This window comes from Pseudophryne corroboree, chromosome 8 (genome assembly GCF_028390025.1).
Source record: "Pseudophryne corroboree isolate aPseCor3 chromosome 8, aPseCor3.hap2, whole genome shotgun sequence".
In the NCBI taxonomy this organism is placed as follows: domain Eukaryota; kingdom Metazoa; phylum Chordata; class Amphibia; order Anura; family Myobatrachidae; genus Pseudophryne; species Pseudophryne corroboree.
Genome location: NC_086451.1, coordinates 78,200,614 through 78,226,212, shown reverse-complemented (window position 1 = coordinate 78,226,212; position 25,599 = coordinate 78,200,614). Strand labels below are relative to the sequence as shown.

General features: G+C 47.8%; 1 protein-coding gene and 1 long non-coding RNA gene across 2 annotated transcripts in view; one reads left to right on the top strand and one right to left on the bottom strand.

The window, feature by feature from the left end:
• LOC134948619 (uncharacterized) overlaps positions 1–462 on the bottom strand; it is a 91,109-nt gene extending 90,647 nt beyond the window's left edge. The window contains exon 1 of the long non-coding RNA XR_010182986.1: positions 377–462. This is a non-coding gene — a long non-coding RNA (uncharacterized LOC134948619). The remainder of the gene's footprint in view (positions 1–376) is intronic.
• The window catches only part of EXOSC2 (exosome component 2), an 80,007-nt gene continuing 54,863 nt past the window's right edge, over positions 456–25,599 (top strand). Inside the window, exons 1-3 of the mRNA XM_063936711.1 lie at positions 456–669; positions 3,382–3,483; positions 6,026–6,071. Coding sequence (XP_063792781.1) covers positions 551–669; positions 3,382–3,483; positions 6,026–6,071 — 267 coding nt within the window. The 5' untranslated portion in view covers positions 456–550. The remainder of the gene's footprint in view (positions 670–3,381; positions 3,484–6,025; positions 6,072–25,599) is intronic.

The window sequence follows — 25,599 nt, the reverse complement described above, 5'->3', positions numbered from 1 at the left end:
GAACTTTTTCATACTTAATGATCCACGTGGACTACGATTAGAACGGTAATCTGTGCCGAGCGAAGCGGTAGCGGAGCGAGGCACCTTGCCCGAAGCATGGCGAGCGAAGTGAGCCATGTGAGGGGACACGGTGCACTAATTGGGGTTCCCGGTCACTCTACGAAGAAAACGACACCACAAAAACATAATTTCATGTCGACCTTTTGACCTGTCGACCTAGAACAAGTCGACCTAAACACCCTGTCGACCTAGTTACTGTCGACCAATAGTGGTCGACCTAGACATTGTCGACCTTCCATACCACACTTAAGCGTAAAGGACAAACCTTTGACTTATAGGAGGCACAAGCAGCATCATTCACTTAATTCACAAATACCTGTATTACCCCAGTAGATGGCACCACACGACCATAAACCCGTTACCCGTTGCCAGTAACAAACATGTCCGCCTCGTAACGTGCGGCGTAGGGACTGGCGGAAGTCCGTGTTCGGGAAGATGGCGGCCCCCATGCCATGAGGACCGGAGGGGAGGGAGAGACAAGAGTGTGAGGATGGAGGTGGACGTGAGATTGCCGGTGGCTCGGAAACGGGTGAATGATGTGGTGGCGGAGAATAACTGGCACCTGGTGGCTCCCGGGGACACCATCACCACAGACACCGGGTTCATGAGGTGGTATTAGGATTTATATATGATAACCCTACGTCCAGAGTTCTTCTCACTCAGATGGCTCTAGAGGTGTTGTTTGGACCACAAGTCCGAGCATGAAAGTGATAGAGCATCCTAGAACTTGTAGTTTCACATCTGTTAAACCTAAAGTCACATGGTGCCATCAGCCCTATCCTTTAGTTCCCAATAGGAATAATGTGCTTATCTTTATATTAGTTTTTTTTTTGCATTTTATGTCTCCTGTAAGTAGTGCCATGCCTTGCTGTGCACACACCATGCAGTTACGGTAATGCCAGCATTGCAAGTTTTCCTGCGTACCTCTTGCGATGTAGATGGAAGTGGTTTGCCATTCTGGAAGAACAAATCGTGCCCATCATGAGAGTTTAATTCATCCACATAAATGTAAAGGCATTTGTTAAATTCTAAATCCATTTTGCATATAAAACTCATAGGGGGTCAGTCCAGTTACAACATTATCTCAGCAAAAGTGCGACTGTATGCTGCTCTCATGGCACCGCTAAACTCGCAGCATTTTGTCAGCAGCCCCATAGGACAGAGTACAAATATCCGTGAGTCAGGGGTGAGGTCAGGAGCGCGAGGGGGGCTAATTGCGGTGCCGCCATTTACACACTGCTGCAACAACAACTTACCACTTTCTCAGGTATTTGGATTCAGCTCATTGTGCATATATTATGTATATTTCATACTGACTACTAAGGATGCTGGACAGACCTTAATGCATACAGTATGTTCACTGGCAAACTTCTGATTACATTTCCGAACCTCCCAACATTAGACTTCCGCACAGACAAAGTACTAAGGGGTCTATTCATGAAGCAGTGAAAAAACTGGAGAAACAGACCTGTGGAGAAGTTGCCCATGGCAACCAATCAGCATCTCCATTACATTTTATAGAATGTACTTGATAAAGGCTTCTTTTAAAGCTGATTGGTTGCAATGGTCCTTTTCTCCACTGTTTTCACTTCTTCATGAATAGACCCCTAAGTGCATTGATAGATCTTGAGCAGTAGTGCCATACAAGGTTCTGTACTACTTCCCATGTATACATGCTATCACTGGGTGAAATAATCAGATGTCATGGCCTGGTCTGCCACTGCTTCAGTATGCAGATTATGCACAATGTACCTGTCCTTTAGTTCGGGTATTGAGAACCCAATAACAACCCTAAATGGCTGTCTAGCTGAGCTCCGGGAGTGGATGAGTGCTTTTTGTCTGAATCCTGGTAAAACAGTGGTCCTTATGATCGGTTACAGGACAAGACTGCAGCATAGCCAACCAACAGGACTTAGGGGGCTCAGAATTACAAAACATGTGCGTAATCTTGGAATCGTCCTGGATAATGGCTTGACCCTTAAACATTCGGTACAGGGTAGGGGATGTAGTCACGTTACCGGCAGTCGGGATCCTGGCAGTCAGGATACCGATGCCGGAATCTTGACCGCTATAAATACTGACAGCCGAAATGCCGACTTACTGGGGCTACTCCCACTCGTGGGTGTCCACGTCACCTATAGCGTCTGCATAGAGCGTAGTGCAGTGTGGCAAGCGAAGCGAGCCGGCAAGGGCTTTGTTGCACTTGCCCCCACACTGGCATTCTGGCGGCTGTGATCCCGGCATCGGTATGCTGATCGCCAGGATCCCGACAGCAGGCATACCATACCCAAACCCCAAACACAATCAAATTCTCACTCTTTCATCTGAGGGACATAGCCAGAATCAAGCACTTAGATCCCTCAGAAGATCTGCCTAAAGTCATATGTGCATTTGTATCATCACTCCTAGACTACTGCTATGCTCTCTACCTTGGTCTCCCAGCAAAAGAATTACACATTTTGCAGACTGTACAAAATGCACTGCCAGGTTATTAACCAACCAGCCCTGTTCCAGCCACATATAAACAGCGTTGGCTCCTACCTTTTTGCATAGGAGGGCTGCCGCTACCCATGCCGGAGAGCAGAGGAGAGTCCCGGCGTGGTCGCTTGAGTGCCCATGCGCAAACCCCCAGTCTGGCAGTACCAGAGGGAGGAAACACCTCCCAATAGGACTGCATGGGTGACTGGCAGGGGTATGCCGGCTCCCGGCGACCAGCATACCGGTGCCGGAATCACTACCGCCGGCATACCGACAGCGTGGTGAATGCAAATGAGCCCCTTGCAGGCTCGCTGCGTTCGCCACACTGGCGCACTATGTATTCTCCCTCCAGGGGGGTTGTGGACCCCCAAGAGGGAAAAAAAGTGTCAGTATGCCGGCTGTCGGGATTCCGGCGCCGGTATACTGTGTGCCGGGATCCCGATAGCCGGCAAACTGAAGACCACCCGACTGGCAGGTAGGACTTTCTATAGGAAGTCACTGCCAGTCACAGTGAAGCCACTGAGCTAGTACAGTCACACAGACCCATTCTCTACTCCCTTCACTGGCTGCCTGTAACATGACATATCTGTTTCAAGATTGGCCAACTGACTTTCAAAGCCTTACGTAACCAGGGTCCAAGATACCTGAAGCGGCTTCTGATCCTTTGCTGACCCTCTCGATTACTGTGATCTGTAGATGGACCATCAACAGTACCTAGAATTTACTTTGATTTATCTGAGACTTACTATGTTTGTTGTTTTTGTATTTGTGACATTTACTAGTCTTGGTCGATGTTATTCACTGTGATCTCTAATAAAATCTCTCTCTTCATCTGTTCATCAGAGGTCATGGAACGTACATGGAGGATGACAAGCTGTTGGCGTCCGTGGCTGGTGTGGTAGAACGAGTCAACAAACTTGTCTGCGTCAGAGCTCTGAAGACGAGGTACGCTTTTAATGCCAGTCAGCAACACATGTAACGTGTGCTGTAATGCAGAAGTGTGGCTGTAAAGGGATTCTTGCTCTCCTGTACCTCAAACAGTGGCTTTCCTTCCGTACAAGAAAAAACGGATGGAACATAGAAATTAATGGCAGATAAGAACCACTTTGCCCAGCTATGCTGCCCTAACGACACGTGCACGCACTCACTTACACACTGGTTAATTTTTTTATTTTTTTTCCGGGAGCCACTTATCCTACCAGTATATTTTTGGATTGTAGGAGGAAACCGGAGTACCCGGAGGAAACACACCCAATTACAGGGAGAATATACAAACTCCACACAGTAAAGTCTCTTTAGTTGTAATTGTTATTAGTAACTCTTTCACAAGGCAGTATACTAGCTAGCTAGCATCAGTTCCCTATTGCAAGTAATATATTGTTGGGTTTCTAGGCGGCTATTGGATCCGCACCTTCCTCACCACTGATCACGATAAAAAAATAAAAGTAAAATGAATGTGTCTTCCACCAACTAAAGGTGGGTACACACTGGAAAGATATATCTGCAGATATATCTATGGACGGATCGGGCAGTGTGCTGTGCATACACACTGCCCGATCCGTCGGGGACTGACGTCATGAACTGGGCTGGGCGGGCCCGCCCTGTTCAGCTGTCAATCGCCGCCGGCCGCCGCAGCATGTGTACGGGCGGTCGGCTGACCGCCGTACACACACAGCTACGCGCCAATATATCGGTAGATATATTGGCCGTCGGCTGTGCTGCGGGGCCGACGCGATACGTCTGTGAACGACGGACCCGCGATATATCGGCCGTACACACTGGCCGACGGACCCGCGATATATCGGCCGTTCAAGAGAACGGCCGATATATCGGCCAGTGTGTACAGGCCTTAAGTCTCGAGCATCAAAAGGCGATATCAACTATCTGTGGAATACTGAATGTGAACCTAGTCACCCCTTACTACTAACTGAATGGTTTTTGCAATGCTATGAGCCCCTGAGATACATGCAAAATTACAAACGGGAGATTCTCCTGAGTCATTGGTATGTTTGGTCCAATCTGAACTTATCTCTTGGTGGACAAATATTTGTTGGAGATTATCCTCCAAGATGGTCTACTACACTGCTTACATGTGCTGGCCTTTATATGTAATTACAAGAATCTGGCTTGCCATTAATGTAGTTTCCTGGACCACCTAAAAACGTTTTAATTTACAATGATTCCTGGTTGCCTAAATGCTCATTATTACTACACAAAGTATACAAAGAAGCTTTCCCCATATTTACTAATTGCAGCTAAGAAGCAATTTTGCAAAATAGGGAAACTAGTGGTGTTATTATTCCTTATAATTAAGCAGATATAGCTGTAGTGGTAATGGCCAGAGTCGCTGTTTATACAGTAGTTTATAACTATGTGGAGAAAAGTGATTGGATCACCCCACGCAGGCAAAATGGTGTGCTCCTGCTACAGACACATGTTCGTGAAAGTAAAAAACGGTTAGAGAGGCACTGATTAGATCATTTGCTATCAAAGTAGCCTGCCGTAAGGAGCTAACCGAGTTTAAAAGGGGGATCATCGTAGGCTGTCCAATGTCATGTTTCCAGGGCGACGCTGGCCTGGTATACAGAAAATTTGGTAACTCTGATGGATTGGCCAGCTCAGAGTCCAGAGTTCAACGCCAATGAGTTCTAGACCGACTCGACCTTCTTCAGTGTGCAGTTGGTCACTGTACTTAAGGCGGAATGGCAAAACATACCGCCTGCTGCTGTCCAGGAACTTGTGGACAGTTTGCCAAGAAGGGTGTCTGCAGTAATCACTGCACGTGATGGACCTGCAGAGTACAGAGGTCAATAAAATCTTGTTGATCTATTTGTCAGTGTCCAATCACTTTTGTCTACATAGTGCACTTGTATACGGCTATAATAACTAGTTACTCCTCTCACATTCATATTGTCTTAGATGGCCAGCCTGATGCATTTTTTTCCCGCCTTTACTCCTTATCCGTACATGATTTCCGTGCTCATTGTCTTTTCTTTCTATGTAAGCTGATTTAAAATGTATTAGCCTTTCTTGCTGTGTTTTTAGTGGGTATGCGGTTAGCTTATCACTCGTCACGATCCCGGCTGTCACAATACCGATGCCGGGACCGCGACAGGGTCACCATACTGCCGGTATGGTGGCGAGGTAGGTGATTCCCCATTTGTGGGTGTCCATGGCACCCATAGAGGGAGAGTAGAACCTGTGGTGAGTGTAGTCCGCCACCAAGCCCGCAAGGGGCTTCGTTGAGCTCGCCCCTCTCCCGGCATTCTGCCGCTCGGGATGCCGATGCCTGAATCCTGACGTTCGGCATCCCGGCGGCGGGAACTCGTACCAATCCTGTGTTTAGTGGGTAAAAGCCCCTGAGCCGGCAGACCACTTCACTTTATCATATATAATGGAGTTGCCCTTTGCAATTTGTTGCGTTATGGTTTACCGTTACTGTTGTTTTATTTTGTTTGTTTAATGTTTTATTTTTCATATTTTCTAGATATAATGGGGAAGTTGGTGACATTGTTGTGGGAAGAATAACAGAGGTATGATGATCATTACCACTGCTGTAATATTTATGTATCTGTTTACATGTGGACTGCTATGGGGTATATTCAATAAGTGTCGGAAGCTGCCGTCTTGTCGGAAAGACGGCAGCTTCCGACAGATTTAGGTCGGAAGGGGTTCCGACCTATTCATTAAGGGCTGTTTTTTTCTAACAAGGAGCTGTTTTTCCCCCAACTGTCGGATTTGGCCGGTCATTGAATAGCCACTGTCGGAATGGATCCGACTTTAATTGAATATACCAGTATAACATATCTGTGCCTCTAATACGTGACTTCTGTAATATATATGTGGGCTACTTACATGCGGGCCACTGTCCAATATAGCTGTGCTCCTTATAAGTGACTGCTGTAACATGTATCTGGGCTGGCTGCTTACACATGGGCCGCTGTAAAATAACTAAGTACAAAAAATAAAAATAAATATATATATATATATATATATATATATATATATATATATCTCTATATATCTATATCTATATCTATATATCTATATCTATATCTATATCTATATCTATATCTATATATATATATATATATATCTCATGTAGATGGCGGCACTCAAAGGACTTGTTAGTTGCGGTAAATATAGGTGACCAACACCATATAATGCTGGTCACCTATATTTACCGCAACTAACAAGTCCTTTGAGTGCCGCCATCTACATGATATATGCCACACGCTGCAAGGCGTCCGAGGAGGGCACCAAGGCAAATATCATAAGGAAACTGAGTGCCAGCTTCATTGCAATATATATATATATATATATATATATATATATATATATATATATATATATATATATATATATATATATATATATATATATATATATATATATTATAAAAACTTTTTTTTTTTTTTCTCTGACGTCCTAGTGGATGCTGGGGACTCCGAAAGGACCATGGGGAATAGCGGCTCCGCAGGAGACTGGGCACAAAAGTAAAAGCTTTAAGACTACCTGGTGTGCACTGGCTCCTCCCCCTATGACCCTCCTCCAAGCCTCAGTTAGATTTTTGTGCCCGAACGAGAAGGGTGCAGTCTAGGTGGCTCTCCTGAGCTGCTTAGAAAAAAGTTTAGTTTTAGGTTTTTTATTTTCAGTGAGACCTGCTGGCAACAGGCTCACTGCATCGAGGGACTAAGGGGAGAAGAAGCGAACTCACCTGCGTGCAGAGTGGATTGGGCTTCTTAGGCTACTGGACATTAGCTCCAGAGGGACGATCACAGGCCCAGCCATGGATGGGTCCCAGAGCCGCGCCGCCGTCCCCCTTACAGAGCCAGAAGAGCAGAAGAGGTCCGGAAAAATCGGCGGCAGAAGACGTCCTGTCTTCAATAAGGTAGCGCACAGCACCGCAGCTGTGCGCCATTGCTCTCAGCACACTTCACACTCCGGTCACTGAGGGTGCAGGGCGCTGGGTGGGGGCACCCTGAGACGCAATATAAACACCTTAGGGGGCAAAAAATGCATCACATATAGCTCCTGGGCTATATGGATGCATTTAACTCATGCCTGTTTTTCCATAAAAAAGCGGGAGAACGGCCGCCGAGAAGGGGGCGGGGCCTATCTCCTCAGCACACTGGCGCCATTTTTCCTCACAGCTCCGTTGGAGGGAAGCTCCCTGACTCTCCCCTGCAGTCCTGCACTACAGAAACAGGGTAAAACAAGAGAGGGGGGGCACTAATTTGGCAGATAAATCTATACAGCAGCTATATAAGGGAAAAACACTTATATAAGGTTATCCCTGTATATATATATAGCGCTCTGGTGTGTGCTGGCAAACTCTCCCTCTGTCTCCCCAAAGGGCTAGTGGGGTCCTGTCCTCTATCAGAGCATTCCCTGTGTGTGTGCTGTGTGTCGGTACGTTGTGTCGCCATGTATGAGGAGGAAAATGGTATGGAGGCGGAGCAATTGCCTGTATTAGTGATGTCACCCCCTAGGGAGTCGACACCTGACTGGATGGTCTTATGGAAGGAATTACGTGATAGTGTCAGCACTTTACAAAAGACTGTTGACGACATGAGACAGCCGGCAAATCAGTTAATACCTGTACAGGCGTCTCAAACACCGTCAGGGGCTCTAAAGCGCCCGTTACCTCAGGTGGTCGACACAGACCCAGACACGGACACTGACTCCAGTGTCGAAGGTGAGGAAACAAACGTATTTTCCAGTAGGGCCACACGTTACATGATCACGGCAATGAAGGAGGTTTTGAACATTTCTGATACTACAAGTACCACAAAAAAGGGTATTATGTGGGGTGTGAAAAAACTACCTGTAGTTTTTCCTGAATCAGATGAATTAAATGAGGTGTGTGATGAAGCGTGGGTTTCCCCCGATAAAAAACTGCTAATTTCAAAAAAATTATTGGCATTATACCCTTTCCCGCCAGAGGTTAGGGCGCGTTGGGAAACACCCCCTAGGGTAGATAAGGCGCTCACACGCTTATCAAAACAAGTGGCGTTACCATCTCCTGATACGGCCGCCCTCAAGGAACCAGCTGATAGGAAGCTGGAAAATATCCTAAAAAGTATATACACACATACTGGTATTATACTGCGACCAGCAATCGCCTCAGCCTGGATGTGCAGTGCTGGGGTGGCTTGGTCGGATTCCCTGACTGAAAATATTGATACCCTGGACAGGGACAATATATTATTGACTATAGAGCATTTAAAGGATGCATGTCTATATATGAGAGATGCACAGAGGGATATTTGCACTCTGGCATCAAGAGTAAGTGCGCTGTCCATTTCTGCCAGAAGAGGGTTATGGACGCGACAGTGGTCAGGTGATGCGGATTCCAAACGGCATATGGAAGTATTGCCGTATAAAGGGGAGGAGTTATTTGGGGTCGGTCTATCGGACCTGGTGGCCACGGCAACGGCTGGGAAATCCACCTTTTTACCCCAGGTCACCTCTCAGCAGAAAAAGACACCGTCTTTTCAGGCTCAGTCCTTTCGTCCCCATAAGGGCAAGCGGGCAAAAGGCCACTCGTATCTGCCCCGGGGCAGAGGAAGGGGAAAAAGACTGCAGCAGACAGCCTCTTCCCAGGAACAGAAGCCCTCCCCCGCTTCTGCCAAGTCCTCAGCATGACGCTGGGGCCTTACAAGCGGACTCAGGCACGGTGGGGGCCCGTCTCAAGAATTTCAGCGCGCAGTGGGCTCACTCGCAAGTGGACCCCTGGATCCTGCAGGTAGTATCTCAGGGGTACAAATTGGAATTCGAGACGTCTCCCCCTCGCCGGTTCCTGAAGTCTGCTTTACCAACGTCTCCCCCCGACAGGGAGGTGGTATTGGAAGCCATTCACAAGCTGTATTCCCAGCAGGTGATAATCAAGGTACCCCTCCTACAACAGGGAAAGGGGTATTATTCCACGCTGTTTGTGGTACCGAAGCCGGACGGCTCGGTGAGACCTATTTTAAATCTGAAATCCTTGAACACTTACATACAAAGGTTCAAATTCAAGATGGAATCACTCAGAGCAGTGATAGCAAACCTGGAAGAAGGGGACTATATGGTGTCTCTGGACATCAAGGATGCTTACCTCCATGTCCCAATTTGCCCTTCTCACCAAGGGTACCTCAGGTTTGTGGTACAGAACTGTCACTATCAGTTTCAGACGCTGCCGTTTGGATTGTCCACGGCACCCCGGGTCTTTACCAAGGTAATGGCCGAAATGATGATTCTTCTTCGAAGAAAAGGCGTCTTAATTATCCCTTACTTGGACGATCTCCTGATAAGGGCAAGGTCCAGAGAACAGTTAGAGGTCGGAGTAGCACTATCTCAAGTAGTACTACGACAGCACGGATGGATTCTAAATATTCCAAAATCGCAGCTGATTCCGACGACACGTCTGCTGTTCCTAGGGATGATTCTGGACACAGTACAGAAAAAGGTGTTTCTCCCGGAGGAGAAAGCCAGGGAGTTATCCGACCTAGTCAGGAACCTCCTAAAACCAGGTCAAGTGTCAGTGCATCAATGTACAAGGGTCCTGGGAAAAATAGTGGCTTCTTACGAAGCGATTCCATTCCGCAGATTCCACGCAAGAACTTTTCAGTGGGATCTGCTGGACAAATGGTCCGGATCGCATCTTCAAATGCATCAGCGGATAACCCTGTCTCCAAGGACAAGGGTGTCTCTCCTGTGGTGGTTGCAGAGTGCTAATCTTCTAGAGGGCCGCAGATTCGGCATTCAAGACTGGGTCCTGGTGACCACGGATGCCAGCCTGAGAGGCTGGGGAGCAGTCACACAGGGAAGAAATTTCCAGGGCTTGTGGTCAAGCATGGAAACGTCACTTCACATAAATATCCTGGAACTAAGGACCGTTTACAATGCCCTAAGTCAGGCAAGGCCTCTGCTTCAGGGTCAGCCGGTGCTGATCCAGTCGGACAACATCACGGCAGTCGCCCACGTAAACAGACAGGGCGGCACAAGAAGCAGGAGGGCAATGACGGAAGTTGCAAGGATTCTTCGCTGGGCGGAAAATCATGTGATAGCACTGTCAGCAGTGTTCATTCCGGGAGTGGACAACTGGGAAGCAGACTTCCTCAGCAGACACGATCTCCACACGGGGGAGTGGGGACTTCACCCAGAAGTCTTCCACATGATTGTGAACCGTTGGGAAAAACCAAAGGTGGACATGATGGCGTCCCGCCTCAACAAAAAACTAGACAGATATTGCGCCAGGTCAAGGTACCCTCAGGCAATAGCTGTGGACGCTCTGGTAACACCGTGGGTGTACCAGTCAGTGTATGTGTTCCCTCCTCTGCCTCTCATACCCAAGGTACTGAGAATCATAAGAAGGAGAGGAGTAAGGACTATACTCGTGGCTCCGGATTGGCCAAGAAGGACTTGGTACCCGGAACTTCAAGAGATGCTCACGGAAGACCCGTGGCCTCTACCTCTAAGAAAGGACCTGCTCCAGCAGGGACCATGTCTGTTCCAAGACTTACCGCGGCTGCGTTTGACGGCATGGCGGTTGAACGCCGGATCCTGAAGGAAAAAGGCATTCCGGATGAAGTCATCCCTACCCTGATCAAAGCCAGGAAGGATGTAACTGTGCAACATTATCACCGTATTTGGCGTAAATATGTTGCGTGGTGTGAGGCCAGGAAGGCCCCTACAGAGGAATTTCAACTGGGTCGTTTCCTGCATTTCCTGCAAACAGGACTGTCTATGGGCCTAAAATTAGGGTCCATTAAGGTTCAAATTTCGGCCCTGTCAATATTCTTCCAAAAAGAACTAGCTTCAGTTCCTGAAGTTCAGACGTTTGTCAAGGGGGTACTGCATATACAGCCTCCTTTTGTGCCTCCAGTGGCACCTTGGGATCTCAATGTAGTTTTGGGGTTCCTAAAATCACATTGGTTTGAACCACTCACCACTGTGGACTTAGAATATCTCACATGGAAAGTGGTAATGCTGTTAGCCCTGGCCTCAGCCAGGCGTGTCTCAGAATTGGCGGCTTTATCCTATAAAAGCCCTTACCTAATTTTTCATACGGACAGGGCAGAATTGAGGACTCGTCCTCAATTTCTCCCTAAGGTGGTTTCAGCATTTCACTTAAACCAGCCTATTGTGGTGCCTGCGGCTACTAGGGACTTGGAGGATTCCAAGTTGCTGGACGTAGTCAGGGCCCTGAAAATATATGTTTCCAGGACGGCTGGAGTCAGAAAATCTGACTTGCTGTTTATCCTGTATGCACCCAACATAATCCTTCTAAGCAGACTATTGCTCGTTGGATTTGTAGTACAATTCAGCTTGCACATTCTGTGGCAGGCCTGCCACAGCCAAAATCTGTAAAAGCCCATTCCACACGGAAAGTGGGCTCATCTTGGGCGGCTGCCCGAGGGGTCTCGGCTTTACAACTTTGCCGAGCAGCTACTTGGTCAGGGGCAAACACGTTTGCTAAATTCTACAAATTTGATACCCTGGCTGAGGAGGACCTGGAGTTCTCTCATTCGGTGCTGCAGAGTCATCCGCACTCTCCCGCCCGTTTGGGAGCTTTGGTATAATCCCCATGGTCCTTTCGGAGTCCCCAGCATCCACTAGGACGTCAGAGAAAATAAGAATTTACTTACCGATAATTCTATTTCTCATAGTCCGTAGTGGATGCTGGGCGCCCATCCCAAGTGCGGATTGTCTGCAATACTTGTACATAGTTATTGTTACAAAAAATCGGGTTATTATTGTTGTGAGCCATCTTTTCAGAGGCTCCTCTGTTATCATGCTGTTAACTGGGTTCAGATCACAAGTTGTACGGTGTGATTGGTGTGGCTGGTATGAGTCTTACCCGGGATTCAAAATCCTTCCTTATTGTGTACGCTCGTCCGGGCACAGTATCCTAACTGATGATTGGAGGAGGGTCATAGGGGGAGGAGCCAGTGCACACCAGGTAGTCTTAAAGCTTTTACTTTTGTGCCCAGTCTCCTGCGGAGCCGCTATTCCCCATGGTCCTTTCGGAGTCCCCAGCATCCACTACGGACTATGAGAAATAGAATTATCGGTAAGTAAATTCTTTTCTCTAACGTCCTAAGTGGATGCTGGGGACTCCGTCAGGACCATGGGGTTTAGCGGCTCCGCAGGAGACAGGGCACAATAATAAAAGCTTTAGGATCAGGTGGTGTGCACTGGCTCCTCCCCCTATGACCCTCCTCCAAGCCTCAGTTAGATTTTTGTGCCCGGCCGAGAAGGGTGCAATCTAGGTGGCTCTCCTGAGCTGCTTAGATTAAAAGTTTAAGTTAGGTTTTTTATTTTCAGTGAGTCCTGCTGGCAACAGGCTCACTGCTACGAGGGACTTAGGGGAGAGAAGTAAACTCACCTGCGTGCAGGATGGATTTGCTTCTTAGGCTACTGGACACCATTAGCTCCAGAGGGAGTCGGAACACAGGTCTCACCCTGGGGTTCGTCCCGGAGCCGTGCCGCCGACCCCCCTTGCAGATGCCGAAGTTGAAGAGGTCCAGAGGTCCAGAAACAGGCGGCAAAAGACTTTCAGTCTTCATAAGGTAGCGCACAGCACTGCAGCTGTGCGCCATTGTTGTCAGCACACTTCATACCAGCGGTCACTGAGGGTGCAGGGCGCGGGGGGGGGCGCCCTGGGCAGCAATGTATTATACCTTTTTTATGGCTAAAATACATCACATATAGCCCTTGAGGCTATATGGATGTATTTAACCCCTGCCAGATCTCACAAACTCCGGGAGAAGAGCCCGCCGTTTTAGGGGGCGGGGCCTATTCTCCTCGGCACACGGCGCCATTTTCCTGCTCAGCTCTGCTGTGAGGAAGGCTCCCAGGCTCTCCCCTGCACTGCACTACAGAAACAGGGTTAAAAACAGAGAGGGGGGGCACTTATTTGGCGATATGATTACATATGTGAAAATGCTATAAGGGAAAACACTTGTATAAGGGGTTGTCCCTGTATAATTATAGCGTTTTTGGTGTGTGCTGGCAAACTCTCCCTCTGTCTCCCCAAAGGGCTAGTGGGGTCCTGTCCTCTATCAGAGCATTCCCTGTGTGTGTGCTGTGTGTCGGTACGTGTGTGTCGACATGTAGGAGGACGATGTTGGTGAGGAGGCGGAGCAAATTGCCTGTATTGGTGATGTCACTCTCTAGGGAGTCGACACCGGAATGGATGGCTTATTTAGGAATTACGTGATAATGTCAACACGATGCAAGGTCGGTTGACGACATGAGACGGCCAGCAAACAAATTAGTACCTGTCCAGGCGTCTCAGACACCGTCAGGGGCTTGTAAAAACGCCCATTTACCTCAGTTGGTCGACACAGACACGGACACTGACTTCAGTGTCGACGGTGAAGACACAAACGTATTTTCCTTTAGGGCCACACGTTACATGTTAAGGGCAATGAAGGAGGTGTTACATATTTCTGATACTACAAGTACCACAAATAAGGGTATTATGTAGGGTGGGAATAATCTACTTGTAGTTTTTCCTGAATCAGATAAATTAAAGTGTGTGATGATACGTGGGTTTCCTCCGATAGAAAATTATTGGAGGTATACCCTTTCCCGCCAGAAGTGAGGGCGAGTTGGGAAACACACCTTAGGGTGGATAAGGCGCTCACACGCTTATAAAAACGAGTGGCGTTACCGTCTCCAGATACGGCCGCCCTCAAAGAGCCAGCTGATAGGAAGCTGAAAAATATCCAAAAAAGTATATACACACATACTGGTGTTATACTACGACCAGCAATCGCCTCAGCCTGGATGTGCAGCGCTGGGGGGGCTTGGTCGGATTTCCTGACTGAAAATATTGATACCCTTGACAGGAACAATATTTTATTGACTATAGAGCATTTTAAGGATGCATTTCTATATATGCGAGATGCGCAGAGGGATATTTGCATTCTGGCATCAAGAGTAGATGTGATGTCCATATCTGCCAGACGATGTTTATAGACACGACAGTGGTCAGGTGATGCAGATTCCAGACGGCACATGGAAGTATTGCCATATAAAGGGGCGGTCCATCGGACCTGGTGGCCATGGCAACAGCTGGAAAATCCACTTTTGTTACCCCAAGTCACATCTCAGCAGAAAAGGACACAGTCTTTTCAGTCTCAGTCCTTTCGTACCCATAAAGGCAGGCGGGCAAAAGGCCAGTCATATCTGCCCAGGGTTAGAGGAAAGGGAAGAAGACTGCAGCAGGCAGCCCATTCCCAGGAACAGAAGTCCTCCACAGCTTCTGCCAAGTCCGCAGCATGACGCTGGGGCCATACAAGCGGACTCAGGTGCGGTGGGGGGTCATCTCAAGAGTTTCAGCACGCAGTGGGCTCACTCGCAAGTGGACTCCTGGATCCTACACGTAGTATCCCAGGTGTACATTGGAAATTCGAGACGTCTTCCCCTCACAAGTTCCTGAAGTCTGCTTTACCAACGTCTCCCTCCGACAGGGAGGCAGTATTGGGAAAAAATTCACAGGCTGTATTCCCAGCAGGTGATAATCAAAGTACCCCTCCTACAACAAGGGAAGGGGTATTATTCCACACTATATTGTGGTACTGAAGCCAAACGGCTCGGTGAGATCTAAAAGATTTGAACAATTACATACAAGGGTTCAAATCAAGATGGAGTCACTCAGAGCAGTGATAGCGAACCAGGACGATATGGTATCACTGGATATCAGGGACGCTTACCTACATGTCCAAATTTTGCCCTTCTCACCAAGGGTATCTCAGGTTCGTGGTACAGAACTGTCACTATCAGTTCAGACGCTGCCGTTTGGATTGTCCACGGCACCCCGGGTCTTTACCATGGTAATGGCCGAAATGATGATTCTTCCTAAAAGAAATAAGGTCGCTTTCCTGATAAGGGCAAGGTCCAGAGAACAGTTGGCGGTCGGAGTAGCACTATCTCAAGTAGTTCTACGACAGCACGAGTGGATTCTAAATATTCCAAAATCGCAGCTTTTTCCGACGACACGTCTAATGTTCCTAGGAATGATTCTGGACACAGTCCAGAAAAGGATGTTTTCTCCCGGAGAAGAAGGCCAGGGAGTTATCCGAGCTAGTCAGGAACCTCCTAAAACCAGGAAAAGTATCAGTGCATCATTGCACAAGGGTCCTGTGAAAAATGGTGGTTTCTTACAAAGCGATCCCATTCGGTAGATTTCACGCAAGAACCTTTCAGTGGAATCTGCTGGGAAAATGGTCCGGATCGCATCTTCAGATGCATCAGCGGATAACCCTGTCTCCAAGGACAAGGGTGTTTTCTTCTGCGGTGGCTGCAGAGTGCTCATCTATGAAAGGGCCGCAGATTCGACATTCAGGACTGGGTCCTGGTGACCACGGATGCCAGCCTGAGTGGCTGGGGAGCAGTCACACAAGGAAAAAATTTCCAGGGAGTGTGATCAAGTCTGGAGACTTCTCTCCACATAAATATACTGGAGCTAAGGGCAATTTACAAGGCTCTAAGCTTAGCAAGACCTCTGCTTCAAGGTCGGCCGGTATTGATCCAGTGGGACAACATCACGGCAGTCGCCCACGTAAACAGACAGGGCGGCACATGAAGCAGGAGGGAAATGGCAGAAACTGCAAGGATTCTTCGCTGGGCGAAAAATCATGTGATAACACTCTCAGCAGTGTTAATTCCGGGAGTGGAAAACTGGGAAGCAGACTTCCTCAGCAGGCATAACCTCCACCCGGGAGAGTGGGGACTTCAGCGGGAAGTCTTCCACATGATTGTAAACCGTTGGGAAAAACCAAAGGTGGACAGGATGGCGTCCCGCCTGAACAAAAAACTAGACAGATATTGCGCCAGGTCAAGGGACCCTCAGGCAATAGCGGTGGACGCTCTGGTAACACTGTGGGTGTACCAGTCAGGGTATGTGTTCCCTCCTATGCATCTCATACCAAAAAGTACTGAGAATCATAAGAAGGAGATGAGTAAGAACGATACTCGTGGTTCCGGATGGGTCAAGAAGGACTTGGTACCCGGAACTTCAAGAGATGCTCACGGAAGAACCGTGGCCTCTACCTTTAAGAGAGGACCTGCTCCAGCAGGGGCCTTGTCTGTTCCAAGACTTACCGCGGCTGCGTTTGACGGCATGACAGTTGAACGCCGGATCCTGAAAGGGCATTCCAGATGAAGTCATCCCTACCCTGGTCGAAGCCAGGAAGGATGTAACCGCAAAACATTTTCACCGCATTTTGCGAAAATATGTTGCGTGGTGTGAGGCCAAGAAGGTCCCTACAGAGGAATTCCAACTGGGTCGTTTCCTACATTTCCTGAAAACAGGACTGTCTATGGGCCTAAAATTAGGGTCCATTAAGGTTCAAATTTCGACCCTGTCGAATTTCTTCCAGAAAGAACTGGCTTCAGTGCCTGAAGTTCAGACGTTTGTAAAAGGGGTACTGCATATACAGCCTCCTTTTGTGCCCCCAGTGGCACCTTGGGATCTCAATGTTGTTTTGAGTTTCCTAAAGTCACATTGGTTTGATCCACTCACCACTGTGGAATTAAAATATTTCACATGGTAGGTGAAGATTCTATTAGCCCTGGCTTCAGCCAGGCGTGTGTCAGAATGGGCGGCTTTATCATATAAAAGCCCTTACTTAATTTTTCATTCTGACAGGGCAGAATTGAGGACTCGTTTTCAATTTCTCCTTAAGGTGTTTTCTGTTTTTCACATGAACCAACCTATTGTGGTACCTGCGGCTACTAGGGACTTGGAGGACTCCAAGTTACTTGACGTTGTCAGGGCCCTGAAAATATATGTTTCCAGGACGACTGGAGTCAGAAAATCTGACTCGCTGTTTAGCCTGTATGCACCCAACAAGATGGGTGTTCCTGCTTCTAAGCAGACGATTGCTCGCTGGATTTGTAGTACAATTCAGCTTGCACATTCTGTGGCAGGCTTGCCACAGCCAAAATCAGTAAAAGCCCATTCCACAAGGAAGTGGGCTCATCTTGGGCGGCTGCCCGAGGGGTCTCGGCTTTACAACTTTGCCGAGCTGCTACTTGGTCAGGGGCACACCCTGACTGAGGAGGACCTGGAGTTTTCTCATTTGGTGCTGCAGAGTCATCCGCACTCTCCCGCCCGTTTGGGAGCTTTGGTATAATCCCCATGGTCCTGACGGAGTCCCCAGCATCCACTTAGGACGTTAGAGAAAATAAGAATTTACTTACCGATAAATCTATTTCTCGTAGTCCGTAGTGGATGCTGGGCGCCCATCCCAAGTGCGGATTGTCTGCAATACTTGTACATAGTTATTGTTACAAAAATCGGGTTATTCTTGTTGTGAGCCATCTTTTCAGAGGCTCCTTCGTTGTTATCATACTGTTAACTGGGTTCAGATCACAGGTTGTACGGTGTGATTGGTGTGGCTGGTATGAGTCTTACCCGGGATTCAATATCCTTCCTTATTATGCACGCTCGTCCGGGCACAGTATCCTAACTGAGGCTTGGAGGAGGGTCATAGGGGGAGGAGCCAGTGCACACCACCTGATCCTAAAGCTTTTATTATTGTGCCCTGTCTCCTGCGGAGCCGCTAAACCCCATGGTCCTGACGGAGTCCCCAGCATCCACTACGGACTACGAGAAATAGAATTATCGGTAAGTAAATTCTTATTATTATATATACCGTATATACTCGAGTATAAGTCGACCCGAATATAAGCCGAGGCACCTAATTTTACCACAAAAACCTGGGAAAACGTATTGACTCGAGTATAAGCCTAGGGTGGGAAATGCAGCTCTAGCCGTACACAGCCCTCATACTGCCAGGTATGCCCCCACACTGCCAGGTATGCCCCCACACTGCCAGATATGCATGCCCCCTCACTGCCAGATATGCCCCCTCACTGCCAGTTATACCCCCACAGTGCCAGATATGCCCTCATGCTGCCAGATATGCGTGCCCCCTCAGTGCCACATATGCCCGCCCAAGTGCCAAATATGCTCCCCCAGTGCCTGCTATAACTTACCTTCCGCATGCTCCCGCGTTGTCTTGTGAAGGAGGGACACGGAGGGCACAGCGCGCGCCTCTCCTGCGTCTCCGGCGGCCGCGGCGGGTCTGTTAAATGAAGTGCCGGTTCGTGAGCTAATCAGAGCTCACGAACGGGTACTTCGTTGAATAGGAGTCACCCAATTTATCACTGTGTGAGTTTAGGGGTACGCATTGATTAAAGTACGGTGAAGGGTGCATTGCTAGTTAAATAAATTACTGCACACCTACCAGCACCATTTTAAAATGTAGGTGAGACACTTATTCACCATATTAAGTACTCCATTTACATAAGGCGGGAGTATCCACGGTTCTACACATTGGTTGTTTTCCTCTTTTATTTTCCAACCACACGAGACCGCCACACGACGCAGTGACACATCAGGAGCCATAACTGGACACGCAGTAAAAGATACCTTGATAGGAGTCACCTTTTCCATCCTTGTGTGAGTTGGGGTATGATACCTAGACCTTTCGATCCATTTGAATTGATATCACTGCTCCATTGAATAAGGATAAAGATACCTTTATGTGCACGATTTACCCCCTGTCAGTGTGAGTGGGGGTACGCCGATAACCTTTCGACAATTACCCTGTGTATAAATATATGGGAAACCAATTTAGACATAAAGAAAGTCGTAATTTATTTTGTCTTCCCTCCCTTGCCCTATGCGCCCATAGAGCGAACTGATCCTACCTTCTTCTTGTCATACTTCGTTTAATAGACCCGCTGCTGCTGCCAGAGAAGCAGGAGGGACACAGGAGAGGCGCGCGCTGTGCCCTCCGTGTCCCTCCTTCCCACTGCACTGCACTGCCAGCACTGACTCGAGTAAAGCCGAGGGGGCTTTTTCAGCACAAAAAAAAAGTGCTGAAAAAGTCGGCTTATACTCGAGTATATACGAAAAAAAAAAAAAAAAAAAAAAAATATATATATATATATATATATATAATATTTCTCATACGTCCTAGAGGATGCTGGGGTCACCATAGAGCCATGGGGTATAGATGGGATCCACAGGAGACATGGGCACTTTAAGACTTTGAAAGGGTGTGAACTGGCTCCTCCATCTATGCCCCTCCTCCAGACTCCAGTTTTAGAATTGTGCCCAGTGAGACTGGACGCACTATAGGGAGCTCTACTGAGTTTCTCTAAAAAAGACTTGTTAGGTTTTTTATGTTCAGGAAGGCTGCTGGCAACAGTCTTCCTGCTTCGTGGGACTTAGGGGAGAGAAGTATGACCCACTTCCAGTGAGTTCAAGGGCTCTGTTTCTGGCTACAGGACACCATTAGCTCCTGAGAGTGCTGATCGCTGGGTACGCCTAGATGCTGACTCCTGCAGCCGGCCGTCACCCCCTTACAGAGCCAGAAGTCAGAAGACAGGTGAGTAACAGAAGAAGAAAAGAAGACTACTTCTTCAGTGACGGCATTTTCTGAGATACCGCGCAGCAGGCAGACGCTGCGCGCCAAGCTCCCACACACAGCACTACAGGGTGCGGGGCGCGGGTAGTGGGCGCCATGGGCAGCTAAAAAAACATCCTCGTTAGTCCACTGGCAAGAGGGGACATTAGTGCCATGGCACTGTCCTAACCCCCGCCAGTATAAATATCAGAAAAAGTGGAACAGAAGCGCGCCATTAAGGGGGCAGGACTTCTTCCTCACTGCTCACGGCGCCATTTCCTCTCCGCAAGCTGCAGAGACGCTGGTCCTCTTCACACTGACAAGTACCAGGGGTACAAAACGGGGGGGGGGGGGGGGGGCATGTAAATTGGTGCAATATACGTGATAGTAAAAGCGCTATAGGTCTGAGGCAATTTCTTGGTGATTTCAGACCCGTTGATTTAGCGCTGGGTTGTGAGCTGGCAAATCCCCTCTGTGTCTCTCTGACAGACTTTACTGTGGGTCTGTCCCCTATATGCCCGGTGTGTCTGTGGGTGATTGGTGCACGTATGTTGACATGTCTGAGGCTAAAGGCTCTTCCCAGGAGGAGGCTGTATTAGGGACACAAACAGCTGTGGGGGTGACCCTGTCGGCACTGCCGACACCTGATTGGGTAAATGTGTTGAACGCCTTGAATGCTAATGTGGCTCTTCTTAGTAAGAGGCTAGATAAGTCTGAGTCTCAGACCCAGGCATGGAAGAAATCTGTGGAAGATATGTTATTGCAAAGTCAAGTTCCCTCAGGGTCACAAAAACGTACGTTGGCCCAGTTGGCAGACACTGCTACCGACACGGACTCTGATTCCAGTGTCCACTATAGCGATTCCAGATTAGATCCAAAATTGGCAAAAAGCATTCAGTACATGATTGTGGCGGTTACAGAGGTATTACATATCACCGAGGACCCGGCTGTCCCTGATAAAAGGGTCTGTATGTATAAGGAAAGGAAACCTGAGATAACGTTTCCTCCCTCTCATGAACTAAACACGCTATTTGAAAAAGTCTGGGAAGGTCCTGACAGAAAGTTTCAGATTCCCAAAAGAATTATGGTAGCTTATCCGTTTCACTCGGCGGATAGGGAAAAGTGGGAGTCACCCCCCACTGTGGACAAGGCTCTGTCACGTTTGTCTAAAAAGGTGGCTGTCCCGTCACCTGACACGGAGGCCCTTAAGGATCCTGCGGATCGTAAACAAGAAACTACGTTAAAGTCCATTTATGCGACCACAGGTACGCTACTCAGACCTGTCATTGCGTCTGCGTGGGTAAGTAGTGCTATCGAAAAGTGGGCAGACAACTTGTCTTCTGAAGTAGATACCCTAGATAGGGATAGCGTCCTCTTGACGCTGGGTTATATCAAGGACGCTGCAGCATACCTTAAGGAAGCTGCAAGAGATATTGGTCTTTTGGGATCAAAGGCCAATGCCATGGCGGTCTCAGCTAGACGAGCGTTGTGAATTCAACAATGGAATGCTGATTCCAAGAAAAGTATGGAATCTCTACCATATAAAGGTAAGGCCTTATTTGGCGACGGCCTGGATGATTTGGTATCTACAGCTACCGCGAGTAAGTCATCCCTTTTTTCCTTATGTTCCTCCACAGCAAAAGAAAACGCACCACTATCAGATGCAGTCCTTTCGGCCCAATAAATACAGAAAGGGCCGAGGTTCTTCCTTCCTTGCTACTAGAGGAAGAAGTAAACGATCACCAGCCTTGTCAGGCTCCCAGGAGCAGAATTCCTCCCAGGCTTCTGCCAATTCCACAGCATGACGTTGGGGCTCCTATGCGGGAGTCCGCACCGGTGGGGGCACGTCTCAAACTCTTCAGTCAGTTTTGGGTTCGTTCGGACCTTGACCCATGGGTTTTACAAATAGTATCCCAAGGGTACAAGCTGGAGTTTCAAGACGTTCCCCCTCGCTGTTTTTTCAAATCGGCCTTACCAGCTTCTCTTCCGGACAGAGAGGTAGTTTGCGACGCAATACAAAGTTGTGTCAGAATCAAGTTATCGTCAGAGTTCCCCAGTCACAACAGGGAGAAGGTTTTTATTCGAGCCTGTTTGTGGTCCCGAAGCCGGACGGCTCGCTCAGACCAATCCTAAACCTGAAATCCCTAAATTTCTTCCTAAATAAATTCAAATTCAAGATGGAATCTCTCCGAGCGGTGATCTCCAGTCTGGAGGAAGGGGATTTTATGGTGTCGGTGGACATAAAGGATGCCTACTTACATGTTCACATTTATCCTCCACATCAGGCTTACCTGAGGTTTGCAATTCAGGATTGTCATTACCAATTTCAAACGTTGCTGTTTGGTCTGTCCACGGCTCCGAGGATTTTCACCAAAGTATTGGCGGAGATGATGGTTCTCCTTCGCAAGCAAGGAGTCACGATTATCCCGTACTTGGACGATCTCCTGATAAAGGCGAGATCCAGGGACCAGTTGGTGAAAAACGTTGCACTCTCCCTGACAGTTCTTCAGCAACATGGTTGGCTCCTAAACTTGCCAAAATCACAGTTGATTCCGACGATGCTGTTGTCGTTTTTGGGAATGATATTGGACACAGAGCTACAGAGAGTCTTTCTTCCAGTGGAAAAGACTCTGGAACTTCAGAGTCTGGTCAAACAAATTCTGAAACCAGCAAGAGTGTCAATCCATCAATGCATTCAGTTGCTGGGGAAGGCCATTCAGTTTGGCAGGTTCCATGCCAGAGTGTTCCAGTGGGACCTGTTGGACAAGTGTTCCGAGTCCCTCCTACACATGCACCGGAGGATAATCCTGTCTTCCAAGACCAGGTTATCACTCCTGTGGTGGCTGCACAGCTCTCACCTCCTAGAGGGGCGCAGGTTCCGGATACAGGACTGGATCCTAGTGACCACGAATGCAAGCCTCCGGGGCTGGGGGGCAGTCACAATGGGAGAAAATCTTCCAAGGAAAATGGTCAAGTCAGGAAACTTGTCTCCACATAATTGTTCTGGAGTTAATTTACAACGGCCTTCTGCAAGCGGAACATCTTCTTCGAGATCTGCCTGTACTGATTCAGTCGGACAATGTAGCAGCAGTAGCGTACATAAACCATCAGGGCGGAACAAAAAGCAGAGCGACAATGGCAGAAGCCACAAGGATTTTCCGTTGGGCGGAAAAGCATACAAGTGCTCTTTCAGCGATTTTCATTCCAGGAGTGGACAACTGGGAAGCAGACTTCCTCAGCAGACACGATCTCCATCCAGGAGAGTGGGGCCTCCACCAAGAAGTCTTCGCAGAGGTGACAGGTCGTTGGGGAGTTCCTCAAGTAGACATGATGGCATCTCGTCTCAACAAGAAGCTTCAGAGATATTGTTCCAGGTCAAAGGACCCTCAAGCAATTGCAGTGGATGCTCTGGTGACACCGTGGGTGTTTCAGTCGGTGTATGTATTCCCTCCACTTCCTCTCATTCCTAAAGTTCTAAAGATCATAAGAAGAACAAGGATCCGGGCAATCCTCATTGTCCCAGACTGGCCAAGGAGGGCTTGGTATCCGGATCTCCAGGAATTACTCATAGGAGATCCCTGGCCTCTTCCACTGCGCGAGGACCTGTTACAACAGGGGCCGTGCGTGTATCAGGACTCGCGGCTACGTTTGACGGCATGGCAGTTGAGCGCAAAATCCTAGCCCGTAAGGGTATTCCCAGTGAAGTCATTCCCACACTTATTCAGGCCAGAAAAGGGGTAACGTCTAAACATTACCACCGTATTTGGAGGAATATGTTTCTTGGTGTGAATCCAAGGGTGCTCCTACGGAAGAGTTTCGGCTAGGACGTTTTCTCCATTTTCTACAAGCAGGTGTGGATGCGGGCCTAAAATTGGGCTCAATTAAGGTACAGATTTCGGCCTTATTGGTTTTCTTTCAGCAACAATTGGCCTCCCTTCCAGAAGTTCAGATTTTCGTGAAAGGCGTGTTGCAAATCCAACCTCCATTTGTGCCTCCAGTGGCACCATGGGATCTTAATGTGGTGTTGCAGTTCCTTCAATCACATTGGTTTGAACCTTTACGGAAGGTGGAGTTGAAATTCCTCACTTGGAAAGTGGTCATCCTTTTGGCTTTGGCATCTGCAAGTTGGGTGTCTGAGTTGGCGGCCTTGGCTCACAAGAGCCCTTACCGGGCATCTGGAGTGTTAAGTCGCTGATTATGATCCTTATTATCTCCTTGGCAGAACGGAGTACGCCCCTGTAGTGTATTATTCCTAGCATTTAATATGCCCTTATATTTTGACACGAGAGATGCCCGGTGTGGACTCTTACAGGCATCCTAGGTAATTAAATTTTTTTTTTTGGATGGACATATCCTTTAGGCACAGTTTTAATTAGGTGTTTTCCATTTGGTGGTGGGTCCATTATTGTAACTGTCGGGTACCCATAGGGGTCGGTGAGGCATATAGCTTGTGACTGTATATTACTGTGCATTTTCAGATTATACGCATGTTGTCTTTAATGATGAATTGATGAGATGATACATCACCTGTCTTGATAAAGGCCTGTGACCAGACCGAAACGTCGACAATAAAAGCTTTGGTGATTTTATGAAGAAATATCTACGATCATTTATTTGTGCGAGTGCACCTTCCAAATAATTTGGAACTTCCTATGGTATATGTGTGGACCCATCCGGCCCATTAGGAGCACCCACCATTTGATGAACTTTTATTGTTGAGAGTGCAGGATTATTACTGTGTGTGTGTGTGTGTGTGTGTGTGTGTATATATATATATATATATATATATATATATATATATATATATATATATATATATATATTATTTTGTCAAAGTCGAAAAATATTGCAGTACATACATTACGTACAAACTTCGCACAGATGGCCTCCGTGCGCGTACTTACTCTGCCGTGCGTGAGCATATTCGCAATTTGCGTATGGTCGCTCCCGCGGACCTGCGTATTAGCGCGTTGTATGAGTATTTACGGTATAGTTTGTGAACGCATGGAAAAGCCATCAAAACACATTACATTTTTAATCCAAATAGTGCACATTTTACACACAGCCTCCCTGCACTACAGCAGCAAGTTACAGCAGTTTAAATGGTTTCAGAACAAAGGGATTCACCTTTACAGGATAGGAGGGGACAGAACAAGGTTATAAGGTGGTGTTAGGTATCCAGCTGTAGGGTATTTTAAGGGTAACATTCCGGTGTTGGTTTGAGGAAGATCACATGTTCCTGCGGATAGTTATGTGCAGGAGCAGAATATAGATATAAACTGTATTTACTGTACATTATGTATGCGGCGGGAATCCAGAGGAGACCACCCACAAGAGCAGTTGGAACAGACATCGCCCACCTATTCTAACCGACCTATGACCTCTCCTGTACTGTAAATGACCATCCCTGTGTCCAATGGACAAAGAGATTACAGTGTCCATTGTGTTAAGTTTTGGATGAATTGTATAAAGAGAGCCTGCTGCAGGCCTGGTAAGACACAAGACTCACAAAGTTATCTATTAGATGACCGAGGACCGGACCGGGTAGCGCGGCGAATCCAATCACGTATGTACCATTGAATGTAGCCATTATTCTGTTGTATTGTTTGTATTGTAACCCCCTTTCAGGAATAATACGCTGTGGTGT